The 19,477-nt window shown below is 44.3% G+C and overlaps 1 protein-coding gene across 2 annotated transcripts; it reads right to left on the bottom strand.

The window, feature by feature from the left end:
- Positions 1 to 1,356: 1,356 nt before the first annotated feature.
- On the bottom strand, positions 1,357 to 17,576 carry LOC133398369 (gastrula zinc finger protein XlCGF57.1-like). Of its 2 annotated transcripts, XM_061669950.1 has the most exons (3): positions 17,323 to 17,576; positions 16,735 to 16,891; positions 1,357 to 5,632 (listed from the first exon to the last, which is right to left on the bottom strand). In XM_061669950.1, exons 2-3 carry the CDS (start codon positions 16,859 to 16,861, stop codon positions 4,143 to 4,145), a joined length of 1,617 nt encoding a protein of 538 aa, XP_061525934.1. In that variant the 5' UTR covers positions 16,862 to 16,891; positions 17,323 to 17,576; the 3' UTR covers positions 1,357 to 4,142. The 2 variants fall into 2 exon arrangements, with proteins under 2 accessions (XP_061525934.1, XP_061525935.1); XM_061669951.1 differs by having other exon boundaries at positions 16,735 to 17,576.
- Positions 17,577 to 19,477: the final 1,901 nt, after the last annotated feature.

Raw genomic sequence — 19,477 nt, 5'->3', positions numbered from 1 at the left:
AATATCCCTGTGACGATCGATGAGTCAGTTTTGATTGTGTTCAACAGTTGTATTTTACAGAAGAAGAATTGTATTCAAGGATCAAAGAACGCTATTCAAACAGTCTTTGAATCTAAATATAAAATACATCAATTAAATAAATACAGTCATAAATAATCAAAGTGCAATCTCATCATATACTGTACATGACCACTGGCTGTGTTTTTAGCCTGCTAGGAACTTTTTATTCACTTTATACTACGACGGAATGTCATCCATCCATCCATTTGCCGTTCCGCTTATCCTCGCTATGGTCACGTGCGAGCCGGAGAGGCGGGACACACCCTGATCTGGTCGCCAGCCAATCGCAGGGCACATAAACAAATAGCCATTTGCACTCACATTCACAACGACAGACAATTGAGGGTTTTTTTTTTTTTTTTTTTTAACAAAATATCCCAAAGACAAAAATATGCACCGTGCCGCTGGAATGTCTTGCATTATGTAAATATGTAACTCTCTCACATTGCACAGATTTGTCCATGCTTTTAATTCGCTTAAGCTCCTCTTTGAATGGTTTCAATTTCGTTTAGTAACTTTTGGTTCCCAAAGTTCCCTCTTCATACTCTGCTGTCCTTGCAGACATTTTGATCTATCTTCTCATACAACTCAGTTACGTATCTGGTTGATTCAGTTTTTGGCACAAGTCAAATAAATGAATTCTACTGTATTCGAAGTCAAATTTCTGCTCCCGACACAAAGCAAAACAAATCAACCTGCTGACGAGCACTGCAGTTTTTAATTCTGAATTTCACCCCGACAACTTTGGTTGTGTTCGTCTTTTGCGCTAGTGGTGTTAACGTGAAACATTATGACAATCGTGGAATCGTTTAATAAAGCTGGGGGGGGGGGGGGGGGGGTGAGGAGAGTGTGACGTCATGTCGTCACCATCTGACAGTGGAGCTAAGAGGCCGTCTGCTTGTGATCCTCCGCAGTACCCTAATTTGCGGTTTTTCCACTTAGGCCTTGTTGCTTCGGCAATTTTTTTGCTTTAAGATGCGAGCATTTTGTTTTTGGCGGGTTTCCGATGGATAAAGACATTTCAATTCTTTTTAATGGGGAAAATGGATTTGATAGACAAGTAAATGGAGTCACCCTCACGGTTTTAAGCAGTGCACTTTATTAAGGATCACATATATATATATATATATATATATACACACTTTACAGTTTAGCACCAAAAGTCAAAGTATTTTTTTACAGTCTATTTCAATCAATCATTTACTTATTTGATGTTGACATCACTAAAACATTTGACAAAATGCATGCATTGCTCAAAGGAAGTATGGGTCTTCGTGGTCCATATTTCACTAACAAGGTAATTTCATGTCTTTTTTTTTTTGCTCTCGAAAATTAAACGGGCAGTCATTTCCACTAATATCAAAACGTTTTGAAGCAATTGGTAAATAACTCATTCCTTTTTGAACGCCCCTTTTTCATTGCCATAATAGACATATTTTATATAAACATAGCTGTCAGCTGGAATCCCGCCACCTTCAAAATTCTTTTCAGGAAATATATCTATATTATTTTAAATACAGCTTGCTTGAGTTTCCAAACACCGCTATGTTCGAGTTCGTATTATATCTTACATTGCGAACAACTCTACCCGTGGCAGCTTAAACCTCTGAAAATATTACAACAATCAGCCCAATATTTTTTGTTTTGATGGATCAGATAAGCTTAAATCAGATCAGCCACGGTTTCGGGACAGGAGACCTTCGTTATGGGTCGTCCGATGCTACGACAGCCAACCGAAGTCCACATCTGTCACACAATTTCGTCTACAGAAACGCCTTTGTGATCTATACATACATATACTATACATTAGTGTTGCAATGAATTCAAAATGTTGCTGATTTGTGAGGAAATAAATCTGCAACAATTATTTCATGTGGGATGACGTGGCTGTCGTCTTTCCTCAACAGTCCATCCATCCATTTTCTGTACCGCTTATCCTCAACTAGGGTCATGGCCGCCCGTGCTGGAGACTATCCCAGCTATCTTCGGGCCAGAGGCGGCGCACCCAATCGCAGGGCACATATAAACAAATAACCATTCACGCTCACATTCACACCTACGGGCAGTTTAGAGTCTTCAATCGACCTACCGTGCACGTTTTAGTGAGGAAACCGTTGTACCCGGACAAAAACCCATACAGGCACGGGGAAAACATCCAAACTCCACACAGGCGGGACCGGGATTTAAACCCGGTCCTCGGAACTGTGAGGCAGATATGCTAACCACAGTCGTCCACCGTGTGGCCCCATTTCAACGGGCGATGTTTTAAAACAAGCCTTCTAACATATTACACACTTTTCACTCATTGTATAAAAAAAATACACCCAGGATTTCAATCGGGGCAAAAATGGGAAGCAGAAGTTCAATAAGGAACTGCAATTGGCTCCTGCTTGTTATGTGTCAGGCTGAAGTGTCCAAAATGCGGGTGGGCCAAAATATGGTTGAAAATTAGGGTTGCGAGTGTGAGCGAATATCCGTTCAAGCCGAGAGATACGGCCGTATCGGTAGCAGACTCCGTTGTCGATACAAAACCGGGCAGTAATTCGATGCGTACGTTGGACGGCTGCGTCGCCGATATATCGCAAGGCGACGATTCGGTAGCCTGAGGATTTATGGTTTTCATCTCATAAAACAAGTGCGAGAGGTCTCGCAATGTGCTCCGGAGGTAATGTTACGTTTACAACCAAACACAGCAGTGCTGGATACTAGCGACACTACTACCTTAACTACATTTCTCCGTAGCGTCACTATTATAATAGCAAATCGTTTTTCAGTAGTTAAGCTACTTCCGTAGTCATGGCGAGAGCAAAGTGGCGTTCCCCCCCAGCAGTTGTAAACATTGAACGCGACGTCACGTTACGGGCCTTATCTCAAGTCGGCAGTCGACAACGGAGCCGGCGGCGATATGTGCGACACAGATTGCAAACAATATGGCAAAGCGAGGTACACCTCGGCAATTTCCTTGGGCTGTAACTCAGCAAACTAATGCTTCTTCTCAAGTTGGTACTGTGTGACCCTAAAAAGAAACCACACAGCCAGGTATGTCCGAAACCGAGACAACAATCGCCAGTTGAACTAGGCCTGTAATCACGACTGAAATACTCAAGGCTCTTTAAATGTCGCTTGTGCAGACTTTGTGGGGAGAAAATCTTCCACATTTATTGTTGTGGTCTATTTAAATGATTACATATTTAAATAAAAGAATATGTCATTATTTTTTTTTTTTTTTACAGTGCCATAAAGCTACAATGCTCAGGGTTAAGTGGTCTTTTACTGTAGATTTGAAAATAAGGTTAGACAAATATTTTAGAGAATTGGTATTAGAATTGAGAATTAGTACATTTGCAAATGTTAGCCATCACATTTTTTTCTGCACCAAATCCGCACCGAATCGAGAATTGTATCGCTCCCATACTGAATCGAATCGAATCGAATTATTCTGCCCGTAAAGATTGTTTTTTTCATCGAATCACTACGCGTGCCTCTCGATACGTATCGAATCGGCCTCGTGCCAGAGAATCCCAAACCCACTGAAAATCAAATATTTCATTCGTAAATGATACTAAAAGTTTATTTTGGAGGTTTTCTTTTTCCTGTAGACATCATTTATAAGTCCAGGACTATGGAATAAGTGTTCATGTTCTCACCTTTGGTAAATGTCAAATGGACTGCACCTATATAGCGCTTTATCTACACCATTACAGTGCCCGAAGCGCTCGACAAAGCCTCACATTCGCCCATTCACACACACATTCGTAGACCACTGGGCGGCTGCTGCCGTGCAAGGCGCTGCCAGGCTCACTGGGAGCAAATTAGGGTTCGGTGTCTTGCCCGAGGACACTTCCACATACGGACAGTCGGAGCCGGGGTTCGAACCGGCGAGCCTTCGGTCACTGGACGACCCGCTCAACTCAGCGATAGCCACCCGCTTTCCCACCCCCTTTCGCTTGTCCCTTTAATGTATTTTGGCACCAGCGTTCATTCTCAACACTCACGGAGCTTTTAGAAAATACATGGACAAGAAGATAGAAAGATAGATACAATAAAAGCTGCTGCACAGATTAAAAGAATGTCGATTTTTGTCAGTCAGTAACACAGTAATGACTTGTATATTCAACATTTACACTTGCATGAAAAGCTTCTTGATCACTGCTTTTCTCACCAGCACACTTGTGTGTCTTAACTTGATACTTATAATAGAATCTTTGGCCACAAACTGAGCAGGAAAAAGGTTTCGCACCAGTGTGGGTTCTTGTGTGAATTTTTAAGGTTCTGTTCTCAGAGAAGGTTTGACTACAAACTGAGCAGGAAAAAGGTTTCTCCCCTGTGTGGGTTAGTGTGTGTATTTTTAAGTTTGCCTTCACAGAGAATCTTTGACCACAAACTGAGCAGGAAAAAGGTTTCTCACCAGTGTGTGTTCTTGTGTGTACTTTTAAGCTTTCCTTTACGGAGAATCTTTGACCGCAAACTGAGCAGGAAAAAGGTTTCTCACTAGTGTGGGTTATTGTGTGAAGCTTTAAGGTTCTGTTCTCAGAGAAAGTTTGACTACAAACTGAGCAGGAAAAAGGTTTCTCACCAGTGTGGGTTCTTGTGTGTATTTTTAGGTTTCCCTTCACAGAGAATCGTTGACCACAAACTGAGCACGAAAATGGTTTCTCACCAGTGTGGGTTCTTGTGTGTATTTTTAAGCTTTCCTTCACGGAGAATCTTTGACCACAAACTGAGCAGGAAAAAGGTTTTTCACCAGTGTGGGTTCTTGTGTGTATTTTTAAATCACCCTTCTGATTGAATCTTTTACCACAAACTGAGCAGGAAAAAGGTTTCTCACCAGTGTGTGTTCTTGTGTGTATTTTTATATCTCCCTTCTGATTGAATCTTTTACCACACACTGAGCAGGAAAAAGGTTTCTCACCAGTGTGGATTCTTGTGTGTATTTTTAAGTGTGCCTTCTGAGTGAATCTTTGACCACAAACTGAGCAGGAAAAAGGTTTCTCACCAGTGTGGGTTCTTGTGTGTATTTTTAAGTTTCCCTTTGCAGAGAATCTTTGGCCACAAACTGAGCAGGAAAACGGTTTCTCACCAGTGTGGGTTCTTGCGTGTGTTTTTAAGTTTCCCTTGACCGAGAATCTTTGACCACAAACTGAGCAGGAATTTGTTTTCTTTCCTGTGTGTATTTTCATGTGTTGTTTGAAATTGCTCTCAGAAGCAAACGTTTTCCTACACTGGGAACATTTCCAGCATTTGTTGGCAGTGTGACATGTCGTATCACCTTCCGACTGTTCATCAACATCATCACCGTCTGTTGGTGATCCTCCACAGTGGTCTCCATCACTTGAGCAGTTCCTGCTCGGAGGCTCCGCCCCTCGTCTCTCCTCACTTCGACCTTCATCTTCACTCTTCAAAGGGACACCAGTGGATGGAACTTTGATGATTTCCTCCTGCTCTTCCTCTTTAACGAGTAGGAACACTTCCTCCTCCTCTTTGATGTGTTGAACCTCTTCATCCTCCTCTTCCTGTTTGATGTGAGGGGACACTGACTGCTGCCGCTCTGGATGAAGATCTTCACTGACGTCTGCAAGACAAAAGAAGTCAAATCTCATTTGCTTACAATATTTAACTGCAACTGCACATTGTTGTAGAAGAAATGGGCTGTTATTATTACTAAGTAGCTCACAATTGCGGCAGATAGCCACTGATAGAATGACTTATCTAGTGTGGGAGGACCAACGTTCAGTATGGAAGAAAGTCCAAGTGGGCCTGGTTTTAGCCACGAGTAAAAAAATCCAGAGAATTGAAATGGGGAAGGAGTTTACATGGTCCAAAACCCACAAAGGCACAGCGAGAACATGCAAACTCCACACAGTCGGAGCCGGGATTTGAATCCCGGTCCTCAGAGCTGTGAGGCGGAAGTGCTAACCAGTCGCCCACCGTGCCGGCCTCATTCCTTACCCTCCCACCAAATTATGTAGTTTTCTTTTGTCTCCGGTAGTTGGAGCCGAGCTGGAGCTTTTGAGACAAAGATATTTTAAAAAGTCACTGAGCAATAAAAGGCTGGCAGTAACTTGGTAATGCCTTTACAATTTATTTACTGATTGACAATTGTGCAAAAAAGGTGTAGAGTCCTCTAGCAATTAGAGCAGTTTGAAATGACGAACAGAACAATAGCAATGACCATTGTGCAAAGGGCGCCGAGACTTTGAGAAACGTATGCAGTTTAAAGTGACTCGTAGTGCGATAATCTGGGACAATGTCGATTGTGCGCATATTGCAGATGCTACTCAGGCACATGAGTGGCCAGTATGAGTTGAGATCACTCAATTTTAGTCCTTAAACAGGTTTACTTCATCTCCTAGAGACTGGCGAATAATCCTGGAATCCAGCAGCCATTTGCTCTGGTTTCATTGCAGCCGAAACCTTGACCTTGATGATTAACTCTTTTGCGGCAGTGTGCAACAGTCAGGTTTATGAGATGATCTGTTGACGATGAGGAGATCTGTTGTTCCCCTCGATGCGCTTGTCTGCAGGATTTTCACGAGTTGATACACGAAGGCACTGCTGGGGTGATTCGCTGTTGCACATTCTTTGCACCGTTTGCCACAAATGTGTGAAAACATCTTGCGTCTTTATTTATATAGCCCAGCACAACTTCCGAATCGGTCCAGCGTAGCGGATACGCCTAAGAACTGCGAGACTTTTGCATTCCTGCTTCCTGAACCAACCAGCCAGCTTGTTGTCACAAGACACGGGAAACCTGGTTATATCATCTGATGCCATAAAGCTGTAAATATTGGCATGACTCTCACTGCATGTGGTGGTGGGTGGTTATGGATGACCGTTGAACAATGGAACACGATCACAGTGGTGGTTAGAGACACTGCCTGTGGCCATTAAAATGGCATTGGAAAAAAAACCAACCACATTTGTAACAAACAAACCTTCAGGAATATTCCAAATGTAGTGCCTTGATGTCTGTGTCATTAATTTGTCAGCTTGGATGGATATTTTTTCAGGTTTGTTGAAATGTTTTGAATTCATAAAAATAAATAAAAGGTATATTAAGTTGTTTTTTTCAGTTTTTATTCCGCTGGTTTTACTGATGTTACAGATGTTTGCCATGGTATCGCTTCAATATTGGTATGGAGGTACTCTAAGCAGGTACAGTATCAAAGTCAGAATTTTGGTACTGTGACACCACCAGACTGTGCATTTATGAGCTAAGATAATCTGATATCCTTTACACAGTCGATGTCGGTTTTTGACGCAGCGCCGCCTGAGGGATCGAAGGTCACGAGCATTCAACGTCGGTTTTCGGCCTTGCCGCTTACATGCAATGATTTCTCCAGATTCTCTGAACCTTTTGATGACGTTTTGGACCGTAGATGATGAAATCCCTAAATTCCTTGCAATTGTACGTTGAGGAAGATTGTCCTTAAACTGTTGGACTATTTTCTCACACGCTTGTTCACAAAGAGGTGAGGCTCGCCCCATCTGGGCTTGTGAACGACTGAGCCATTCAGGGAAGCTCCTTTTCTACCCAATCATGGCGCCCACATGTTCCCAATTAGCCTGTTCACCTGTGGGATCTTCCAAACACGTGTTTGATGAGCAGTCCTCAACATTCTCAGGCTTTTCTGCAACCTGTCCAAGCTTTTTTGGAATCTGTTGCAGCCATAAAATTTTAAGTTAAACTTTTTGAGCAAATAATCATTTATCAGTTTGAACATTAAATATCTTGTCTTTGTAGTGTATTAAATTAAATGTAGGTTGAACATGATTTGCAAATCATTGTATTCTGTTTAACACAATGTCCCAACTTCATTGGAATTGGGTTTGTATTTTATTTGATGTTAGACAAATGATGGAAAAATTGTAAATAAGTTATCATGTGTTGTGCTTTTCTGCTTACTTCTAGTTCGAGAAATGTTTTATCACTGCGTGCAAAGTTTTCTCCCACAGGATGAGTCATGTGCTTGCAGGTGCAAGGACAAATTTGAGCTGGAGTCTTCCTGTGTCTTGATAAGAAGTATATCATTCTTCTACTGTCTCAACCACAACGAAGAGTGTTATGTGCTGATCAACAAGCATGTATGCCCCCACCTTTTTGACGTCGTAACTCATATGTAACAAGGGAACTGCCCTAAAGTAATAAAAAGAGAGAATCCGGCAGAGTGAACTCAGAAAAATGGTTGGAGACTGTAACTCAGTACACTCTTGGCCGTTTTCTCCTTGCAAGTCTGGAAACTGAACGACCTCTGTGTCTGTCTTGATTTAGGTGTCTTGAACCTGACATTAACTTGGTCCTTCGAGCCGGATGCCAACATACCCGACGAATCCAGCGGGCGGGTGGATTGCAGTATAAAGACCATGGCCGTGGCGGACTCCATTTAAAATGAGTCCAAAAAACCCTTTCCGGGACTGAAATCGGCCCGCCAGCTGGAATCCAAAGGTTGACGGTACTCTGAGAAGACAGACAGGGGTGAGTTGAGTTTTCATTTAAAAAGGTATGACTGAATAAGGAAAAGGTTTGCGAAACCTGAGACAAAAACCCTGTGAATACGAGTCAATGGCGGGTAAAATAAAGAAACTAGGAAAGTTTCGTGGCGTCGCAGTTAAATTCCGTATAGGACGGCGGAGTCCTCTGACGAGCCAGTGTGAATGAAAACCGTTTGAATGAGAGTGTAAACGGGAAATGGGAAACCACTAGGTTTAACACTGCAGTGTAAAGGTTGGAAGTTCATTAAATTAAATTAAAAACAAAATAAACGAAAAAAAACAGGATCCTGATAAAATTTTATATTTAGAGACATGGATAACTGAACACGGCTTTAATGGTTGGTTAAATAGACAAAAAATAGCCGCGTTGCAGGAATCAATTATATATAAAAAAGAGACAAAAGAAAAACCTTAAAAAATGAAGGAAAATGATTTTGAGGAAACAGAATACTGAAAGAGAATTTGAGAGGGAGATAGAGAACAGAAAGAGAATGTCGACCAAATAAGAAAGGAAAGGGAATGTGAAAAGAAAGAGAGAATGTGTAGAGAAGGAAAAAGAACAATTAATGTTCCATAGAAAGGAGGATGATGAGACAGGCTCAGTGTCAAGGAGAAGAGAAAGAATTGTTGAAATAAGTGAAAACGGGGGAGTTGTAACTGCCCCCCCTTTATCCTAAATTACCACCGCCTCCACATTAGAAGGACTGAAAGCAGACATAAACCAGTTTGTTGAGGAACTGGAAAATTGAAGCCGATCATATAACTTAAATGATGCAAAAGTCCAACAAGTGTGGCTGACGGCCATGGGTCCAGATTGGCATAATATTAGAGGACCATGGAATCCAAGCGATGCAAATGGGATTTTGGCCCATGATAGTCGCAAATTGGGACACCGGGTGGAAGGGTTAATTAACAGAGCAACCCAGCGTTTCTGACAGAACAGAATGGAATGTTGCTGTTGTGGAAAGGAAGGACACATCAAGAGATTGTCCAGACAGAAAAACTACAGATGCATGACTAGACCGAGACGAAGGGGAAACGGAACGGACTTTAAAATATGACGGGACTGAAGAAATTCTAAAATCTTCAGGAAATACTGACGATGCAAACAGACAGACCAGAAGTGAAAGCCCAACTATCTATTCACAGGTTATGAGTGCCAGTATGACAAAATTCCAAACCCCTGGGGAAAGTCAAATCCTACTCTACGTAGATGACACATTACTGGCCTCCCCAGACAAACGTACCTGTGAAAGTGATACTTTGGCTCGCCTAAAACACTTGGCAGACGAGGGACATAAAGTGAGCAAAATTAAGCTCCAATTCTGCAAAGAACAAGTTATATATTTAGGCCATAATTTGAGTAAAGGAGGAAGGACAATAACAGAAGATAGAAAGACAGCTATCTTACAAGCTCCCAAACCATAAACAAAAACAAAAAAAAAACAGATGATGTCATTTTTGGGACTAACAAATTACTGTCGGACACGGGTGCCCAATTATGCAGAAAAAACTGCACCTTTAAACAAACTCATGTACAGTGAAGACCTAAAGATGACATCACCATTACAGTGGAATGAGGAAGCAGAAAAAGCGTTGATAAAAATAAAACAAAAACTAGCAATATGCAAACGCACTGCGCATACAGCCGGTACAGACAGTATCTCTTTGCAGCACAAGGGGAAGAGCAAATACTAAATCTAGAAAATAATAAGAAACTAGAAAATGAAGTTGAAAGAAAAAAAAAAAAAACAATGGTTAAAAAATAATGTAAAAATTGTCCTAAAGGTAAACCTGTCTGACCAAAAAAACTTATATAAATGGGCAGCAGTATTGAGCCATGGTTCAACACGTCTCAACTGGAGGGATGGTAAGACAGATAAATCAATATTATACCACTTATGATTTTAATTCTTATTTAAAAAAAAAAAAAAAAAACAGATAAATCAATATTATACAACCTATGGCTTTAATTCTTATTCAAAAAAAAAAAAAAAACACAAAACATCCCGACGCACTAACAGTAGCGAAGGCGTTAAGTAAAGCCATTACACCGCATGGCCCTTGACATGATCCTTGCCGAAAAGAATGGTGTTTGTGCAATGGTTGCGCCACAATGTTGTGCTTTTATTCCCAACAACACAGCCCCGGATGGAAAAGTAACGAGAGCCCTACACGGGTTACAAACTTTGGCTGCTGTAATGGCAGATTCAACGGGCGTTTCCAACCCCCTGGAAGATTGGGCTACGATGTGGTTTGGAAGATGAAAACACCTTGTAATTACATTTATAATTGCTATTGTTACTGCGGTTACTTTGTTATTGCTTTTCGGGTGCTGTATTATTCCATGTACGAGGACACTGTGTGTGTCAAGATTGTCGCGGGAGTGGTGGGAAAGAATATCATCCAGCCGGAAATCACAGATGTTGATGACCTCTGAGGAAGCTCCTACTCCTGAAGTTCTGGACACACAAGACGACGTCGTGTCCAGGTGGATGAATTATTGATTAAGAATATACAGTGTCTTTTCTCTTAGCATGTTACGGGACTTGTCTTTTTCCCTCCTCAGATCAATATATGGGGAGGTTTTTGGCCTGTCTCAAGAGTAGTACTGCTTTGTGAAGAATGCTTGGCTCATGACTAAATTGTTTATATATCCTCTTATAAGCCTTCCACATAAGAGTAGTACTGCTGAGGGTATGTTACATCGTTCCACTATGTAAACAGGGGAATTGTTGGATTGTTCTATTTGTACTCCTTTCTTTAACAAACAAGTCCCATTTCCAAAACATCCAAGGCCAGACGACCTCTGTGTCTGTCTTGTGTTTTAGGTGTCTTGAACCTGACAACCAACTTAATGCAGGTTGACACAGAATGCGTTTGTCTTCAGAGGCCAAACAAAGTGTCGAAGTCGAGTCCCTGCACTACATCCTCTGCAGATCCATCCATCCATTTTCTGTAGCACTTATCCTCACTAGGGTCACAGGCGTGCTGGAGCCTATCCCAGCTATCTTCGGGCGATAGGCAGGGTACACCCTGAACTGGTCGCCAGCGAATCGCAGAGCACATGGAAACAAACAACCATTCACACGTACGAGCAATTTAGAGCCTTCAATCAACGTACCACGCGTGTTTTTGGGATGTGGGAGGAAACCGGAGTGCCAGGAGGAAACCCACGCAGGCGCTCGGAGAACACGCAAACTCCACACAGGCGAGTCTTTGATTTGAACCTCAAACCTCAGAACTGTGAGACAGATGTGCTAACCAGTCGTCCACGATGCCACCCACTGTAGATATACTTTTTTCCAAATTTGCTCGGCATTGAAGGTTCGACAGACATCCATCACTATTTTACCGTACTAAAACATCATTCATCAAATATTGGTGTCCAGGTAAACTTGTCTCGATGCATTTCAAATCTTCAAGATAGTTTATCCTAGCTTAGCTTGATAGCTGGTAACAAAGAGACATTTGGTCGCCAGACTATTACGTTTAATAACACATACAAAACTGGAGCACAGCATATATATTATACATATTATTATTATATATATAGATAAATGGAATATTATACATATTCCATTTATCCATTTATAATAACTAAATGTTAGTACCCACTATTATTTGTTGCGGACACCAAAAATGATAGAACCTTTTCATTGTACAAGTGGGTGTTTGCAATGAAATGTTGCGTAACTCATTCCCTGCCAATGCCGTCCAAAGCCGTAATTCAGAATCCGTCTGTTCCCTGCCAATGCTGTCTAAAGACGTCAATGGCGTGTTTTTTTTAAATTTTTTTAACAGGGATGAGCGGTGGAGGGTCTCGTGTAGTTTGTGTGTGTTCGACAAGGCTCTGGATAACTGCACTGAGGAATTGCACCCTGTAGAGGGCACCAATGCCTTGAGGTGAACGTGCCTTCCTCAGAGGAAAAAAAAGAAGGGGGTGGGGTAAAAGAGACAATGAGAAGACAGTGTATAGTGCAAAGATAATGGCGGAAAAGAGAGAAGACAAAATAAAAAAGCTTTCGGTACTACAAGTTTATTGCGCCAAGGCAAAACAAATATTCCTGCAACCGACAGGAATGAGGCCGCAGATCATGCAAGAGAATAAAGGATGACGCTGCGAGCCGATCACTTTGTTCCAAAGCTATCGCCCAAAATGCCTTGTCATACATATGGCGAGATGCTCTCGGGGCGCTTGGCAGCTGATTGTCTGTCGACCAGGATTTGAGTAAACGAGATCAGCAATCATCACACAGTCAACTCCCTCTGGATAGCAAGCCGAGCTTCATCCCGAGCTCCCTCCAATGAAGACCGACGAAGGTAACTCATTTGCAGCTTGCGTTTAATACATTTAGCGAGCAAACAGGCTCCTTCAATCCTTGTTACATAAAAACATAATTTAGTCCCACTCGTTGACATTACAGGCCTGACTTTGGTGCGGGCAGCGTGGGTTCAGTTCCCACTCAGTGACAGCGTGAACGTGAGCGCAAATGGTTGTCCGTGTCTATATTTGCCCTGCGACTGACTGGCGACCAGTTCAGGGTATAGTCCGCCTTTCGCCCGAAGTCAGCTGGGATAAGCCCCAGTGCCCCGCGATCCCAACCAGGATAAGCGGTGTTGAAAATGGACGGCTGGATGGATAGTTCACATTACAATGTAACATCTGTTGCCAGTACTGATTTGAATTTTCCAATTTCAGCTCGTCCATCTTGGAGGAATTCAAGACCCGCGAGTCAAACGTCTTTACGGATTGTGACTGAAATGTTTTGTTTATTTTTTTACCCTTGCAAAACACCGATCCATCCATCAATCCATCCCTTTTCTGAGCCGCTTATCCTCACAAGGGTCGCGGGAGTGCTGGAGCCTAACCCAGCTATCAACGGGGACGAGGGGTACACCCAGAACTGGTTAACAGCCAATCGCAAGGCACATATAAACAAACAACCATTCGCACTCACATTCACACCTACGGGTAATTTAGAGTCTTCAATGAACCGGAGAAAAACCACGCAGGCACGGGGAGAACATGCAAACTCCACACAGGCGGGGCCGGGAATCGAACCCCGGTCGTCAGAACTGTGAGGCAGACGCTCTAACCAGTCGTTCACCATGCCTCCCCTTGCAAAACACGTCATCGATAAAAAGGATTCTCTAGTAATCGTATGTATTTTTTTTAAACTTACAGGTTATCCATCCCCCCCTCCTTGAGCAGTCACCTTGTCATGGTGGAGGGGTTTGTGTGTCCCAGTGATCCTAGGAGCTAAGTTGTCTGGGGCTTTATGCCCCTGGCAGGGTCACCCATGACAAACAGGTCCTAGGTGAGGGACCAGACAAAGCACGGCTCAAAGACCCCTAATGATGACGACAACCAATGGACTTCGTTTTCCCTTGCCCGGACGCGGGTCACCGGGGCCCCCCCCACTGGAGCCAGGCCTGGTGGTGGGGCACGAAGGCGAGCGCCTGGTGGCCGGGCCTGCACCCATGGGGCCCGGCAGGGCACAGCCCGAAAGGGTAACGTGGGTCCCCCTTCCCATGGGCTCACCACCTGTGGGAGGGGCCATTGGGGTCGGGTGCAGTGTGAGCTGGGCGGTGGCCGAAGGCGGGGACCTTGGCGATCCGATCCCCGGCTACAGAAGCTGGCTCTAGGGACGTGGAATGTCACCTCTCTGGCAGGGAAGGAGCCCGAGCTGGTGTGTGAGGTCGAGAAGTTCCGACTAGATATAGTCGGACTCGCCTCCACACAGCTTGGGCTCTGGTACCAGTCCTCTCGAGAGGGGTTGGACTCTCTTCAACTCTGGAGTTGACCACGGTGAGAGGCGCCGAGCAGGTGTGGGTATACTTATTGCCCCCCGGCTCGGCGCCTGTACGTTGGGGTTCACCCCGGTGGACGAGAGGGTAGCCTCCCTCCGCCTTCGGGTGGGGGGACGGGAGGAACGGCCCCCCCGACAGAACCCGAGCGGTGTTCTGTTATTGGACTCTGTGCTCGTCATGGATTGTCCATAACGAACACCATGTTCAAGCATAAGGGTGTCCACACGTGCACTTGGCACCAGGACACCCTAGGTCGCAGTTCGATGATCGACTTTGTGGTCGTGCCATCGGACTTGCGGCCGCATGTCTTGGACACTCGGGTGAAGAGAGGGGCGGAGCTGTCAACTGATCACCCACCTGGTGGCGAGTTGGCTCCGATGGTGGGGGAAGATGCCGGTCCGACGTGGCAGGCCCAAACGTATTGTGAGGGTCTGCTGGGAACGTCTGGCAGAATCCCCTGTCAGAAGGAGTTTCAACTCCCACCTCCGACAGAACTTTGCTCATGTTCCGGGGGAGGCTGGGGACATCGAGTCCGAGTGGACCATGTTCCATGCCTCCATTGCTGAGGCGGCCGACCGGAGCTGTGGCCGTAAGGTGGTCGGTGCCTGTCGTGGCGGCAATCCCCGAACCCGTTGGTGGACACCAACGGTGAGGGATGCCGTCAAGCTGAAGAAGGAGTCCTATTGGGCCTTTTTGGCCTGTGGGACTCCTGAGGCAGCTGATGGGTACCGGCTGGCCAAGCGGTATGCAGCTCTGGTGGTCGCTGAAGCAAAAACTCGGGTATGGGAGGAGTTCGGTGTGGCAATGGAGAAAGACTTCCGGACGGCTCCGAGGAAATTCTGGTCCATCATCCGACGTCTCAGGAGAGGAAAGCAGTGCACCACCAACACTGTGTATAGTGGGGATGGGGAGCTGCTGACCTCTGCTGCTGACCTCGACTCGGGACGTTGTGAGTCGGTGGGGAGAATACTTCGAAGACCTCCTCAATTCCACCGACACACCTTCCCATGAGGAAGCAGAGTCTGGGTTCTCTGAGGCGGGCTCTCTTATCTCTGGGTTTGAGGTCACCGAGGTAGTTAAAAAGCTCCTCGGTGGCAGGGCCCCGGGGGTGGATGAGATTCGCCCGGAGTTCCTAAAGGCTCTGGATGTTGTGAGGCTGTCCTGGTTGACACACCTCTGCAACATCGCGTGGACATCGGGGACAGTGCCTCTGGATTGGCAGACTGGGGTGGTGGTCCCCCTTTTAAAGAAGGGGGACCGGAGGGTGTGTTCCAACTACAGGGGGATCACACTGCTCAGCCTCCCTGGTAAGGTCTATTCAGGGGTGCTGGAGAGGAGGGTCCGTCGGGAAGTCGAATCTCAGATTCAGGAGGAGCAGTGTGGTTTTCGTCCTGGCCGTGGAACAGTGGACCAGCTCTACACCCTCGGCAGGGTCCTCGAGGGTGCATGGGAGTTCGCCCAACCAGTCTACATGTGTTTTGTGGACTTGGAGAAGGCGTTCGACCGTGTCCCTCGGGTGGTCCTGTGGGGGGTGCTTCGGGAGTATGGTACTGATACTGATACGGGCTGTTCGGTCCCTGTACGACCGGAGTCAGAGTTGGGTCCGCATATCCGGTAGTAAGTCGGACTCGTTCCCGGTGAGGGTTGGACTCCGCCAAGGCTGCCCTTTGTCGCCGATTCTGTTCATAACTTTTATGGACAGAGTTTCTAGGCGCAGCCAAGGCGTAGAGGGGGTCCGGTTTGGTGGCCTCAGTATTGCATCTCTGCTTTTTGCTGATGATGTGTGTGTTCACGAGTGAGGGAAGAACGGAACGGGAGATCGACAGATGGATCGGTGCGGCGTCTGCAGTGATGCGGACTTTGTATCGGTCCGTTGTGGTAAAGAAGGAGCTAAGCCGAAAGGCGAAGCTCTCGATTTACCGGTCGATCTTCGTTCCTCCCCTCGCCTATGGTCACGAGCTGCGGGTCGTGACCGAAAGAACGAGATCCCGGATACGAGCGGCCGAAATGAGTTTCCTCCGCAGGGTGTCCGTTTTTCTGTACTTTCTTTGTGTTGTTTTATGTTCATATGTGCGAGGTTTTCACAAAAGAAAAAAAATATTGGTGTCAAAGTCATTGTTCTGCTTGATGTGTCTGCTTTCACAAAAAGGCTGTTTTCTTTGTTTTTTTTCCTCCAGAAAGAGATTTGACTGCTGATTACTCAAGAACGGTATAAGGTAGCGATTGACTTTTTTACTGATGAAAGAAGAGAGTCTGATCTTTCTTTTGGTGATTTTGGTGTTGACATCGTCATCGTACACAATAGTCTGTGGGGCTTGAAAAAAATAAATAAAAAATTATTAGAATGCATGCAACAAGTGACTCAACCTGCTCTGCGTTGCACAGTTTGAGGTTGCAGATTGAACGCAGCGTCCAGCAGTTGACGTTGTGGCTCCTTCTCCTCTTTTGGGCCCCAAAGTTCCTCCTCGTACTCTGCTGTCCTTCTTGCACACATTTTCACACGACGATCGCAACACTTTCCGCTCTACGTTGGCGGGATGAGAAAAGCAAGTGCAAATCGAACATGCGAAACAATTAAAGATTAAGATTTGGACAATGTGGGTTAAACAGTGCGATAGTTAAAATGGCAAAGCACCAAAGTCAACAAAAGGAAACGGTAAAACGTAATTATGCACTGTAAGAGATAACAGATGAAGACAACAGCAACATTTTTACTTCAGGAGAGACAATTTGTGATGAAACATTGTAGACATTATTCAACAAAAGGATTCAGAAATCAGATTAAGATAATAACAATGATGCAGAATATCATTGTTACAGAATATTATTTCAGTATCTCAGACAAACAAAGCTAGAACGTAATTGTTGGTGTTTTTAAACCTAATTTTAGTGTTAGTCTCAGATATTGAGGTCCCCACTGCTTACTCGTAGGTGGCGGAAAGAAGAACATTTTACCTTATGCTTGCTGTTGATCGCAAACCCGTCTCTTCGTGAGCAAGCTAAGCTAAGCTAAGCTAGGCCGAGAAGCTTCGACGTGCACGAGACGACTCCAACCGGACACGAAGACTGCACCAATGATGTTTTAGTCCACTAAAGTCGCGATCAGGGGCGTTTTCACAACATTCGGTCAAAACTCAGGAAGATTTGCTGAAGTACGATGGTCCCTCATCCCGCAGAGCGAGAAGGGAAATTATATTTATTACCCATGATCCTTTACGGCAGAACTATTTAAAGCGACAGGCCACAGACTCGAGCCAACTGAAGTCAAGCCAGCCGCCCCTTCAAAATAAAAGGCCTACAGGGACGTCAATGCTTTGGATTTAAAATAATTATATTGAATAAGCCCTCTGCTATAACCCAACCGGTCCACTTCTGAGAGAAAGTAAACTATGCCAGGATTGCAACCAGCAAGGTTAATTCGAATCTCGTGATGCATTCAAAATTATTGTTTATTTGAAATAAGTAGTAGTGTCCCCCAGAACTGGGCGATATCTCATTAAAAATATTGAACAGATTTTTTCAGTCAGGGGTAATGACAGCAAAATATGCAGTTTTCAGAGACTTTTATTTTGAAATACAATATCATATCTTCATCAAACCTCTTTTCGTGGAGTCCTTGGTGGTCTGTCACACAGATCTGGACTTGACCTTGCGATACCAATGGGATTATGTTGGGGTGGCTTTGGCTCTGGAGGTAGAACAGGTTCGAATCCCTGCTACGACTGTCCGCACGTCGAAGTGTCCTTGGGCAAGACGCTGAACCCTAATTGGCTCCCAGTGGGCCTGGCAGCAGTCGCCCATTGGTTTAGGAATGTGTGTGTGAATGTGAGGCTTTGGGCACTGTGATGGCTTGACTGCTACTTTACGAGTGGAGGCTGGCTTGACCGCAGTAAAAAAAAATCACCTCACATAATAAATGCAAACAACATAAAAAAAATAAAAAAAAAAACACGTAAATCAAGGATATATTTGTGTAAATAATTTGAAAACAAATCTCTCACCGTAGTTTTTCATGTGAGATTAAAAAAAAAAAAAAAAAAACACGAGCCTTGCTCCCACCCGTGGGTCTTTCGTGTATGAAGAGAACGTGGTAAACACTACACGATGGAAATTGCTACTTAGTTTCGTACAGGGGCGGCCTTGGAGTCCTTGACGGACTCGCCCACCATACGCACTAAGGGGAGCTACCAGACCGCAACACAAGTGTCACGTAAACCCATGAAAAAAAACTTCATTTGACGTTTTGGACAATCATGGAGTCATCAATAACCGACGTATTTAAAGAAAACTCATCTGAAGCTTACATGAAAATGAATAACAGGAACATCAAAACCAGAGTTCACTATAGTTCCATCACGGTTAATTAGCAACCGAAAGATCTGCAATCCCTCATGAAGTCTATTATACTTTCATAATTGTGAAAGTTATTCTTCGACTGTGCAGCCTTCTGAGCAGAAATGTTTGTTTTTTATTTCAGCAATCAGACATACAAATGAAGTAATGTCTTCTCTCTGGTGCATCGTAGAACATTATGAAAACTTTTTTTTTAGTATTTACTTACCTTTTGAAACTTCAATTGATGAATGTAGGGTCAAATTTTTCAATTCACTCAAGAATGTTTAAATTCAGTACTATCTGCTCCAAGTAAATAAAAAGGTGATTTATTTCAAACAGTCATAACACAACCTCAAAAGTTATAAACGTGCAAAAGTGCATTTTACAGAGATTTCTACAAGCACTACATAAGTTCACAAATATAATATACACGTTTAACATCCAGTATGTGGGGTCAAATTGTGGAATGGGTTGGGAATAAAGCTTAAGCAGTGTCCAGATATTAATTTGTTCAATTTCGGGTTCAAACAAATGATAATGTGACAATACAAGACTGAGGCTTTGGTTTGACTTTGGTGTTTCCAGGAATCATTATTGATCTTCTTCTTTTCCTTTCGGCTTGTCCCGTTAGGGGTCGCCACAGCGCGTCATCCTTTTCCATCCATCCATCCATCCATCCATCCATCCATTTTCTGAGCCGCTTCTCCTCACTGGGGTCGCGGACGTGCTGGAGCCTACCCAGCTGTCATCGGGCAGGAGGCGGGGTACACCCTGA

This window comes from Phycodurus eques, unplaced genomic scaffold (genome assembly GCF_024500275.1).
Source record: "Phycodurus eques isolate BA_2022a unplaced genomic scaffold, UOR_Pequ_1.1 contig_90, whole genome shotgun sequence".
NCBI classification, from domain to species: Eukaryota; Metazoa; Chordata; class Actinopteri; order Syngnathiformes; family Syngnathidae; genus Phycodurus; species Phycodurus eques.
This window is presented reverse-complemented; position numbering and strand designations above follow the sequence as displayed.